The sequence below is a fragment of the Lithobates pipiens genome, unplaced genomic scaffold (genome assembly GCF_037356315.1).
Source record: "Lithobates pipiens isolate NorthernLeopardFrog02 unplaced genomic scaffold, aLitPip1_a1.2 Scaffold_19, whole genome shotgun sequence".
Taxonomy (NCBI): Eukaryota; Metazoa; Chordata; class Amphibia; order Anura; family Ranidae; genus Lithobates; species Lithobates pipiens.
The window spans coordinates 514,076,448-514,088,721 of record NW_027507764.1 but is presented as its reverse complement, the minus strand read 5'-3'; the positions used below and the strand labels follow the sequence as shown (position 1 = coordinate 514,088,721).

Genomic DNA, 12,274 nt, shown 5'->3' with positions numbered 1-12,274 from the left:
ATGGTTCATGCCAAGGTTAGGGCAGTTTTATATGGGAATGGATCATTATCATCCCCCACACTCTGATTACATTCTTTTGTTTGCAAGCTGATGGCTTCTTTCCATTTTGTCTTGTGCCACTAACTACCATTACCACATACTAATCCCCCCCTGGGACATGGGCCTTCCCTCATCCCCCCGCTTTCTTTCCTCCTTTCATTCTGCCATCCTTAATCCCTACCTTTCATGCCAATCTTTAGGCAACCTGGGTCCCCCAGTTTGCCACTCATCAACACCACTGGCACCTAGTTGTGTTTAACCACATCCTACTATTCCCTACCATTTACTATTCTAATTTTTGCTCAAGAAGGGCACTCATGATGCCCCATTTACATCTGTTTTTGATATTTGAACAAGTGGGCCACCAAATACCTATCACTTAGTATAGCTTCTGGTTATTTTACTTTGATCACATGTATTTTATGTACCATGGCATGTTAATTGAATCCTTGCTTATCGTGTTTGTAGTATGAGTACTGCATTATGACCAGTGTTAATTTTGACGTCAAATTTTGATTCATTTTTAGTCATAGGGGTTGATTTCCTAAACCAGGAGCTTGCAAAATCTTCTGAAGTTAGAAGCTGATTGGCCAGCATGCACAGCTGCACTAGATTTTGCATTCTCCAGTTTTAGTTCATAGTCTTTTGACTAAAATGCCATTTTAGCTTTAGTCGTATTTTAGTCATCTGAATTGTTTTAGTTTTAGTAGTATTTTAGTTGAATAAAATCTCTAATACATTTTAGTTGACTAAAATCACTCTAGTCTTCTAAAATCTAATGATCTTAGTTAAATTGTAATGCATTATTTAAGCATTTCTCTGGGATTTCTGAACTCATTATATATTCCTGGATGAAAAATTGAATAATGTTATTATTTATGATATTGGGGTTTGATCGTGCACTACAGACACAGATTTAGCCATTGTGATATGTAACCAGTGTTCATTTCAACCTCAAATTTTAAATTAGTTTAGTCATAGTCTTTTGACTAAAATGCCATTTTAGTTTTAGTTGTATTTTGGTCTTTTGAATTGTTTCAGTTTTAGTTGTATTGTAGTCATCTGAATTGTTTTCATTTTAGTCGACTAAAATAGTGTTAATCTCGTTGAAGAAAATATTTTCGTCATCAAAATTAACACTGATTATGACTGAATTTCAAAAAAAGATCAGCTCCCATTATAATTCTTATTATTCTCATTAAGCTGATCACATTTACACATCTACTCGTGTATCTGAAGAAGACTACAGGCAGCACATGAAGGTGTACAATATACCTATGATATGTACAATTTCTCAAATTAGAATTATGCAGACACGTGTTTTCTAGAGTCCATTTTGAGTGATTACTACAAAATACGGTATATAAAGTTACCCAGAACCCTTTGCTGATTATTGCCTCTAGATACGGATATTGTCTGTATATGAAGGCACAGTTGCATGTTGTGATTTCCTTCCATTCCATGTAGTCAGAGCCGGCTGCTGCAGGAGAGTGAGGAAAGGCTTAAGCATCCAGTAATAGCGCTTCATTGTACTGTAGTTACGCTCACATATTCATAATTGAACAGCTCAGCCAGTCGGAACCGCACATTTACAAATTTACATTCCAATATTTTCACAAGGAAAATGCTTAACGTGACCCAGAGCAGCTTATCCAGCACACATCTTCCAGGCACAGCCTGTATGGATGTTCCTACAGAGCTACCTACTCCATCGATAACAAAGCATGGACCCTACAATCTCAAAGCAAAGTTCTTTGCCAGCTTGAAATTGTTGAAAAAGAGAATATTTAAGGAGGTATTACAAATTGGGTAAAGTAAACCTCTGCTTTACCCATGCAAGGCAAAACAATGGGTTTACTTTAACAGTGGCCCCACCAGTTGTACTTACATACCTTCCCTTCAGCTCCCCCACCACTCCTTTCAGAGTAAAGAGGTCCTATTTTCTCATTCTTTTCTCTTGTCTTAAATTTGCCTGATCTATTTCCCCACATCAGCCAATCTAATTGTTTTCATTGCCCAATGATTAGGATTATACTCTACTGAAACACTTCCATTGATTTTAATTAATTGCAAATCCTACACATCTTGACAAACATGATGACAAGGAGCAGCACGAGGAGAAGATAAAAGAAGTTCACAGCTTTGGACCAAAAAAAAAGGCTATAAAAGGTACAGTTTAAACTGGTGACAGATGAACATACTGGACTACTGACACATCTCCTTTTCAGGTCTAAATTGTCTTGTCTAAAATGGATTTGGTAAACCACCACAGTGATGGACAAATAAGGCAGATACCAGAACATGGTAGCCAAAAACTGAATGCAACCAATGAAGTGGTTGCATTGCCATTCTGCCTTCATCCAAGGTGTTGGCCCTAAAAGTCAAGCATGTCCATTACACAGTTCTAAACCACTTATTTTTTGGGGATGGAAACTGGGCCATGTACGTGTACCTTCATCTTAAACATGGATGTCTTTATACGCATTCCAACCTCAACAAAATTACCAATTTTAGTAGGATGTGTTCTTCAAATAGTACACTGGTTTGCCCATTTAACCTTATTTCAAAAATATAAATGTATAATATATATATGCATACAATGCAGACTAATAGGAGATACTCCCAGCAAAGAACTACAGCACACAGGAGAGACTTCTTCAATAATAGAAATGAACATAATTGATAAAAGTCTAAACAATGGCACACCTGCAACTGCCATTGACTCCTACGTCCATTCCTGTGCTTAAATTATGCTCATATCACTGTATATAATGATAAATCGCATATATATAGTTAATGTGCTTTTAAATAATATGTATATATATATATACATATATATATATATATATATATATATATATATATATATATATATATATATATATATATATATATATATATATTGTATATCATTTTTTTTTTCATTTTGGCATCCTCACTGAACAAAAATCAACCGAGTAGAAAGTGTTTTATCAGAGCCACATACCAAAGTGTTGTTATCATTGTTAAAATCCATCTTGCCAGCAAAGGGCCCCCACGTTGTTCCAACTGGAAGCTGCTGTCGGCTGTGAATCCTCCGCTCTCCATCCTTCTGGAACGCTTCCAGTTCTCCTACAGACACAGAAAACGAGATGCTGAATACTCTTTCTTGACAACGGTCACATCTCTCTGTTTGTTTTACAGGCCTGACACAATCTGAAATGACTTACAGTTGTCAAAATAAGTGACTGCAGACTTGCATTAAAATAAAATGAGGTGATTTATTTTTGTTACGGAGATGAGAACCTTATTTTCCAAGTAATTAGCTATCCGCTCTTACCTTATATAGTTTTGATTTGGTTACGGTCAAGGGATACGCCAAATGACGATACAAAAATAAAAGCCTTTATGAAGGTTCTCTTAGATATACTGTAGATTGTATGTGAATGAGATCAGCATAATGAAAGTAATCTTCCCAGGAATTTTTCGTCACTGAAAAAATGTAAGGTATAAGGGTGAATTTATCAATGTCTTCACCTAAGATTCACCCAATCCGTACTCAAGATTTACACATTGTTTTAACATAGGATTCAATTAGAAACTTCAGTGAGTTTTGGGTGTAAGTTGTGTACATTTTGAACAGGTCCTCAAGTATAATTTAAGTTATATGACTACCTGCTGTTGTGATATATTTATACTGTCTATCATTAATGAAAGACACATATGACTATACTTAGGGCAGTGTTTCTCAAATCCAGTCCTCAGGCCCCCCCAACAGGTCATGTTTTCAGGATTTCCCTCAGATGAAACGGCTGTGGTAATTGCTAAGGCAGTGAAACTGATCAAATCACCTGTGAAAAATAATGGAAAACCTGAAAACATGACCTGTTGGGGGGGCCTGAGGACTGGATTTGAGAAACACTGACTTAGGGTCAGACGTGTTTTCAGAAGGGCAGTTATATGTTACACCATTCTTCTATATGAGAAAGATTGTAGAAACATTTGTTAATAGAGTTTTACTGAACATAATATTATTAATAATAATAGTCATCATCACTTATTTTTATAATTCTAATGAATTTTTTTTTTTTTTTTTGATGGGTCGGGTTTAATTACAGATTACAACACCTACAGCATCATCTGCTAGGAAAATCTGGCATGGTGGCACAACCATAAAGCCCATCTCAGGGCTATACTCTCACTTGATGAGTGTTTTCTCAGTCTTGTGAAGGAATACTTTCGCACCTAAGTTCCTCTACCCAGGACTTTTTCCTGGTGCTATTTCAGGATCGGGGGAACGTTACTACAGTTCACTGCTTGCACCATTCCCCTTTTGCTGGCATTGCCATTGTAGTCTCCTTTTCTGGATCCTAAGAGGACCTTGTCACTGGATAGCTAATAGGAAGTGTTCACATCATGCATGCAGTGACATGAGAGCCTGAAGAAGAACCATCCTCTGTACAGAGAAGAAGAGAGAAGACTTGGGACTGAAGCCCACCATGGATTTGGGTGAGTAAAAGGGACATTTAGTTAGAGTTTTCTTGCTAGTGATTGGTTAAATGGCGAACAGGGGATTGTGGTGCAGGTATTAAGCTGAAGGGTAGTTTTAAACAAGCACAGGCAGTATTCCAAACATTGTTCACCCAATACTGCCTGAAAAATACCCTAAAGAAGCAAAAGAAACAATAGGCAGTTGAAGCTCAAGTTTGGAATAGTTCCCCTCTATTCTAGTTCTGGTGACAACTAATGCCTTGTACACACGGTCGGACATTCCGACCACAAAATCCATCTGATTTTTTCCGGCAGATTTTGACTGAAACTTGTGTTGCATACACACGGTTGGACAAAGTTGTCGGAAAATCTGATCGTTTGGAATGAGGTGACGTGAGTTGCATACGACGGGACTACGTAGAAGCTAGTAGCCAATAGCTTTGGTCTCGTAATTTAATCTGAGCATATGTGCCACTTTGTCCATCAGAATTCTCTACAAATGAAAAAAAAAGTCTGATCGGATTTTGTTGTTGGAAAATTAGAGATCCAGCTCTCAAACGTTTTCTGGCGGAAAAAGTCCGATAGAGCCCACAAACGATCGGATTTTCCAACAACATAATACGATCGGACCTTTTCCATCGGAATTTCCGACCGTGTGTACAGGGCATAAAACATTTCGATTGTTCTTGACTTTTAGTCCCAGTGACAGTGGTAACCAGGAAAAATAGACACTAGGGGGATTTACTAAAACTGTAGCATGCAACATTTGGTGCAGCTCTGCATAGAAACCAATCAGATTCCAGAATTTATTCTCAAAGCTTAAATGAACAAGCTGAAGTTAGATGCGGATTGGCTATCATGCACAGCTGCACCAGATTCTATACTCTCCAGTTTTAGTAAGTCTCCAGAACAGGGACATAGACTGTAATAAAAACGGGGGATCTAATCCCTCATCACTCTCTCCAATGCTAAAAAAAAGTTTTATGTATTTTGTTTAAAATAGCCTTAGTAGCCATTAATGTTTCTTATTATTTCAAAGTTAATGGAAGTTTGCAAGATTGCACGTTTGCATACAGCAACAGAGATCAGGAAACCTGCAGCCTCTTTAGAGTTGCAGCAATGAAAGCAGACAAATTAATACACATAATGAAGAAGCAGAGACGTGATAAGATGAAGGCTGACATCACTCAGCATTATCTTCATTCTCGTTCGCTTGTTCCTCGGCTACATGTAAGCAAATGTGATCTGATCGCCGAGACGTCCAAACTTGCATGTGTGATTCTATTCAGTTTATAATCTGGAAGGGCTAAGTTTATACTTCATGGCTTCTCTTGTCTAATTATCCCAGTGATTATCAGTTCATGTCAACAGGGGAACAATCACCATCTCGCCCATGCATTCTTTTACAGTGACTCCATGTAATAAACAAGTTTTAAGTGGCTGCCTTGGGTTTGTGGTTTGTGGTTACTCTTCTGCCTTTATAAGACAGGAACAAAAGTTTGCGTTAGTTGAACAGTGAGAATACATGTACTGCATTTTATAAAACGGAGTTTTCAGTATGTGATATAAGAATATGAAAACACTGGTTGTTAGTATGAAGTGTTTGTTTTTATAACGGGTATTTATAGTATAGCACCATCAATTAATGTAGTGCTTTACATAATGCTTTCCAGGAGCTTACAATCTAAAGCTGACAATAGATGGATTGTTCAATCTAACCGCTGCAGCCCCGGGAGGATTTGCCCCCTTCATGACCAGGCCGTTTTTTGCGATACGGCACTACGCGCTTCAACTGACAATTGCGCCGCCGTGCCATGTTGTACACAAACAAAATTGATGTCTTTTTTTTCCCCACAAATAGAGCTTTCTTTTGGTCTGCGTTTTAAATTTTTTGTGTTATAAACAAACAAGAGGGACAATTTCGAAAAAAATAAATTCTTTTGTACTTTTTGCTATAATACACATCCAAAAAAAATAAAAAATAAATGTATTCATCAGTTTAGGCCGACATACCTACTACTTTTTGGTAAAAAAAAATTGCAATAGGCGTATATTGATTGGTTTGCGCAAAATTTATTGCATCTACAAACTATGGGATTGCTTTAGGGACTTTTATTTATTTTTATTGTTTTTACTAGCAATGGCGGCAATCTGCGATTTTTAGCGGGACTGAAACATTGTGGCAGACAAATCTGACCCCAAATGTCACTTGGGGACCAGTGACATTATTACATTGATCAGTGCTAAAAAATGCACCACTCAATGTAAAAAGGAAGGGGTTAACACTAGGGGGCTACCAAGGGGTTAACTGTGTTCCCTCAGCATGTTCTAACTGTAGGGGGGATGGACTACCAGGAACATGGCAGAGATCACTGTTGCTGATCACTGGGGACAGTAGACCTCTGGCATGTCTCCTGTTAGAATGAGGATCTGACTTGTTTACAAAGGCAGATCTTCATTCTGCCTCTGTACTAGGTGATCCCAGGTGGACATTGAGTCCACGCGACCAGCGGGTGCCTGCACAAGCCCCAGTAGTGCTACAGCGATTTGCACAGGAGAGCCGACCGAATGACGGCAGCTGGTCGGTTAAGTGAGGTAGATGCAGGAATCCTTCCTGTTGAGACATTGTATTCTGAAAGAAGGGACACTCCACTGTCAGAATACACAGATCAGCAGCTGAACCCCCTTGGTTGCAACTGTTGATCAATCAATTTTGTCCAACAAGCTTGTAGGTAGGTGCAAGTAGCAGCTTTGCCACTAGGTGGTTCAGAATCAGAAGAGTGTCTGGTACAGCAGTGGTACCCAGTGGCACTAGCTGCTAGGCTCTCCCACAAGTGATGTCAGGGGTAAGTCAGCAGTGCACCCATATATAAACTGTAAGGGTAGGGACACGGACTCTCTTGGGGCATGGGAGCCAAACACCCCACTCCTGTGAGGATGTAACCAGCGCATGTAGGCCCTGGACAGGGCAGGAGGCCAGGTGGATTAGACCTGTATGCAGGAGGAGCTGACTGTCCCTTAAGAAGGTAGGGGGCTAAGGTGGATTGCAAAAGGCCTTTCAGGCCAGGCTGGAGATCAATGTATAAGGCCGCTTCCCTGGAGGGGTCCAGGGAGAGGTGAACCCAGCTAGAAGGTGTTTACAGAGAGAGCACAGTCCTGTGAGTACTGATGACCCTGGGCAGAGGAGAGACTAGAGTGAGGTGGCTGTGAGGTGCTGCACGTGCTTTCATTTGTGACTAATGCGGACTGTCCACTTTATGAGATTGACCGTGTATGTCAAGTGACTCCAGATGGTATATCCTAGTAAGGTGACTGTCTTGCCATTCCCTGAATAACAACAGTAAAGTGCAGTGAAGCTAACTACCGTGTGGACATTCCTTCTTCTGATATAAATGGTCTATATGGAATGTCATGAGACCTATGGTGAGAAGCAGGGTACAAGTAGGGGGAGGGGCCGGCCTCAGCAGGTGGGATTGGGTTCTGGCAGGGCTGGATTGGGGGTTGGGCTTTGTGCTTGGACAGCAAAACTAGCCAACTACAAAGCCCCTCTTACAAGCTCATTCAACATAATTAAATTGTTAGTGGGAGTGGCCAATCATGGGTCCAAATTAGGCCAGTCCCTGATGAATGGAAAAATTTCAATACATCTATGGCCAGATTAAGGTCCCTATCAAATATTCTAGTGCCACTTAAAGCAGAACTAAACTACATCTGAGCACTACAATCTTCAACGCAAACGTGCCCTTGCATGCATGTCTCTATGCTTTATTTTATTTTGTTGAGAAATCACACTGAAAAACAACCCCCATAGCTCTTCTAGCCAGGGCTATCTTGAATGATGCAGGGGTTCATGTAGCATTTACTTCTTGGAATCCATCTACCCTTAGCTCAGGCATGTAGGCAGGAGAGTGTGCTTAGCTGAGAAATATCCTCCTCTACATAAAAGGAAAAAATGGCCATGAAGACTCATGGGATGTCTGACATCATTTTGGTCTAGGCCAAAAACCAGGAAGCAACTGAAGAAATGTAAAAAAGTTTAAAAGAAGAAAATATAATATACCATCCGATCTATTTACTGAAGCTAACAGCATAAATTTTAAAAATAGTCAATGTTGATTGAAAGGGTTTAGTTCCACTTCAAACTAATAGTAAATCTTTAGAGTGTGAAAGAAAACCAACCTAAATTTGTAAGAGAGAACATGCAAATTCTAAAGCAATGCTGGCAAACCTTGGCACCCCAGATGTTTTGGAACTACATTTCCCATGATGCTCAACTATACTGCAGAGCACATAAGCATCATGGGAAATGTAGTTCCAAAACATCTGGGGTGCCAAGGTTCACCATCACTGCTCTATAGCCTGGTACATACGATGAGATTATTGAACGAATGATGATCTGTTACAAGTGATTGTATTGTATTTGTATTGTGTTTTTGGACGAAAACTGTACTGATTAAGAGAAAAACATATTATCTGGTATCATACGAGAATCATTTTTGTGTTTGTCCTTTGGATACTTTCGGAAGAACTGTTGTGGTCGGCTCTAGAAAGCTCTGTACTAACGATCAGATTATCATACGGTCGCGTTGAAATCGGTATTCTTCGTACGATTTTCTCATTGTGTGTATGTGCTGCCCAGTGTTGCCAACCTACCAGATTGAAATTTACTGACACGACACCCAAAATTTCCTGGCACAGCCACGTTTTTACTGGCATTTCCAAAAGTTACAAAATTACAGTTTTAAGTGCAAATTTTAGTATTTAGTCTACAAACAAGTACAATATTCAATTAGCAATGCGATTTAAGGTAGGTATTAGGGCAAAAAAACATTTCTTATTTTATTTTTGATATATAGTAAGTAAGCAGCTCAGGGACAGGACTCAGGAGGGCAAGAAATTAGAATAGGAAGGCACACACACACATAGTTACATAGTTAGTAAGGTTAAATAAAGACACCAGTCCATCCAGTTCAACCGGAGTGGGTGTCTACAATTGTCCCTATCCTTGTACATTTCACACTCATATCAGTCCCTACCCTCAAGGAGCCCACAATCCAAGGTCCCCATTCATATACTAGAGCCAATTTTGGACAGAAGCCAATTAACCTACCTGCATGTCTTTGGAGTGTGGGAGGAAACCAGAGTAACTGGAGGAAACCCACGCAGGCACAGGGAGAACATGCAAACTCCAGGCAGGTAGTGTCATGGTTGGGATTTGAACCAGTGACCCTTTTTACTGCTAGGTGAGAGTGCTAACCACTACACCACTGTGTTGCCCACATGCAGTTGACTGTTGGTCCCTTCAGTCCACTCCAGTCTAAACAGCACTGACAGTCCCGCTCCCGACTTGCCCTGCTCCTGTTCTGCAGACCCACACACGAGGCTCTGGCTGCCCTGCATGGCTCCCTTGCACCATGACATCACACGACACGCTCGGGCACCGCCTCCACCAGAGGTGCCCGAACACACTGTAGCAGGGACTCGGATTGGTCTTGGCCGGCTGTGGACCAAGCCGAACATCAAAGCCATATTTTTTAGTGGCAACTTTTTCCTTTTACTGGCATTTACTGGCAGGAGAAAATTGTCTGTTTTTTACTGGCTGTCAGTAAAAATACTGATGGTTGGCAACACTGGTGCTGCCTGTTTGTATGCCATAATTTTCTACCTTAGGGGAAAAAAACTAACATTTTCAGGATTTCCTACTTAGGACACAGCAACAAATACCTGACAAGGAAAAGGGTAAGGACTGAAAAGGTCTACACTACGTACAGATAAATGTCTTCATTATCATGTATTGGGAGCAGTCTCTGAATAATCATTCTGGCATAGCAGATGGTATGTAGACATAATGTATATTTTTGTTCAATCCTATACATTGCAAGTCAACCTGAACAATTTACATTTGCATATAGATGACAAGGAAAGGCACAATATATTATATAACATTTATTATAATATTGGTCATTTTTCATATCCTTTTCATGTGCATGATAAGACTGTGTGTGCTGTAGGAACTGCTGTGCTGTTTTTAAACCAATGTACAGTTTTACATGATGTGTTTATCAGCTATTGTTATATATGAAAGAAAAATGCTTTACCTTATACAGTATATATAAGTGTACCTATACTCTAAAAACTTACTAGCAACATTAAAGAGGAAGTAAACCCTGATGAGTGTTACTTCCTCTTTGTTTGCCTGCAAAGGTAAAGCATAATGGGCTACTATGCATCACATAGCAGCCCATTGGTGACACTTACCTGCAGGAGAAGCCCGCAATGTCCCTGTCTTCCTCGCTAGTAGCGAACGTCCATTCTCCACCCCTCTTTCTTCCGGCGCCACGAACTTCAGCTCTGTGAATGGCCGGAGTCACGTAATGTCACGTGACGTCACTCCCGCGTATGCGCGTGGAGCTGCCTTTAACGGCATGACCCGAGCAGTGCCCTTTCTAACTACAGCGCATGTGCAGAAGAAATCGCCATACGGAGATTTGTAAATATGTCCTAGACCATGCAGGTCTGGGAGATATTTCAAGCACCTACAGGTAAGCCTTAATCTAGGCTTACCTGTAGGTTAAAATGGTTGTAAAGGGTTTACAACCACTTTAAAGTGATTCTAAAGCCGAGCCGCTTTTTACCTAAAAGTGTTACTAAACCGAGGACCCTGCATTCACTATATCTGGTCTCCCACAATACACAGAACATGGAAATGCAATTCATTTTGTAAATATAAACTGCTAAATACCTTTTCTCATCAGTAGTATATAGCAGTCTTGTGATTTCTATCAGTGTCTGGTTAACGCTTGAAGGAGTTTTCATTCCCCTCTGACTGTCCTAAGAGGCTGGCAGACCCCTGACCCTCAGGCTGAGCAGTGTTGATTGGCCATGTGTTGATAACATGCACCCTCCCATGAAAAAAAAAAAAAAAAAAACTCTAGCAATACACACCAAACTCAGCATGTGCAGAGTGACTCCAAGGCTGTGTCTTATCAAGTGATAGATTGGGGACAGTGAAAGAAGAGGAGGATCAGAGAAGACAGGACCAAACTACCTTTCTACATAATTCAGAGGATTAACCACTTAGGTTCCTTGTGAGTATAACAAGCATGCTTTACTGCACATACACACTGATTTACTGTTGTGGGTTTAGTAATATTTTAATGCATTCCCTGCATTAGGGTAAAAAATGTTTGGATCACCCAATCACCCCTAAATACTTACCTGAGTCCTATCTTGATCCAGTGATGTGCCTGTCTGCAGTGTCCCTCTCTTCTCTGTGCTCACAAAAGCAGTAGCTGGAGCCATTGGGTCCGGCTGCTATCTATAAAATCCTGTGAGCAGAGAACAGGGGTGGGGCTGAGCCACACTGTGTGTGTGAATGGATGCACACAGCCCAGTTCGGGATTGAGCCCGCAAGTGTGCCACCATAGGAAGTGGTTTCCTATGGTGGCGCACTGAGCAGAGGAAGAGCCTAGAGGGCTGGAGGGAGACAGAGAAGAAGAGGAACAGGGCTGCTCTGTGCAAAACCATTACACAGAGCAGGTAAGTATAACATCTTTGTTATTTTAATTTACACTTTAAAGAGATGGAGGCAGCCAACCAGGGCAGACAGATGGAGGAAAAATGGATGGGAGGCAGACAGGGGGACAGGAGATTTGGTAAGAAAAAAGGCACAAGCACATCATAGAATTCTCTGCAATAGCCTGTGCCAAAGGGCAGGTGGATAATGACTGTTCCTCGGAACCGAGGTCCTGCAGCCCTGTTAGCT

General features: G+C 40.5%; 1 protein-coding gene across 2 annotated transcripts in view; it reads right to left on the bottom strand.

Annotated features, from left to right (window-relative positions):
- Positions 1–12,274, bottom strand: part of ZFPM2 (zinc finger protein, FOG family member 2) — a 509,990-nt gene that overhangs the window by 283,116 nt on the left and 214,600 nt on the right. For both annotated transcript variants that reach the window (XM_077493163.1, XM_077493162.1), the window contains exon 4: positions 3,026–3,150. In XM_077493163.1, the coding sequence (XP_077349289.1) occupies positions 3,026–3,150 (125 nt within the window). The remainder of the gene's footprint in view (positions 1–3,025; positions 3,151–12,274) is intronic.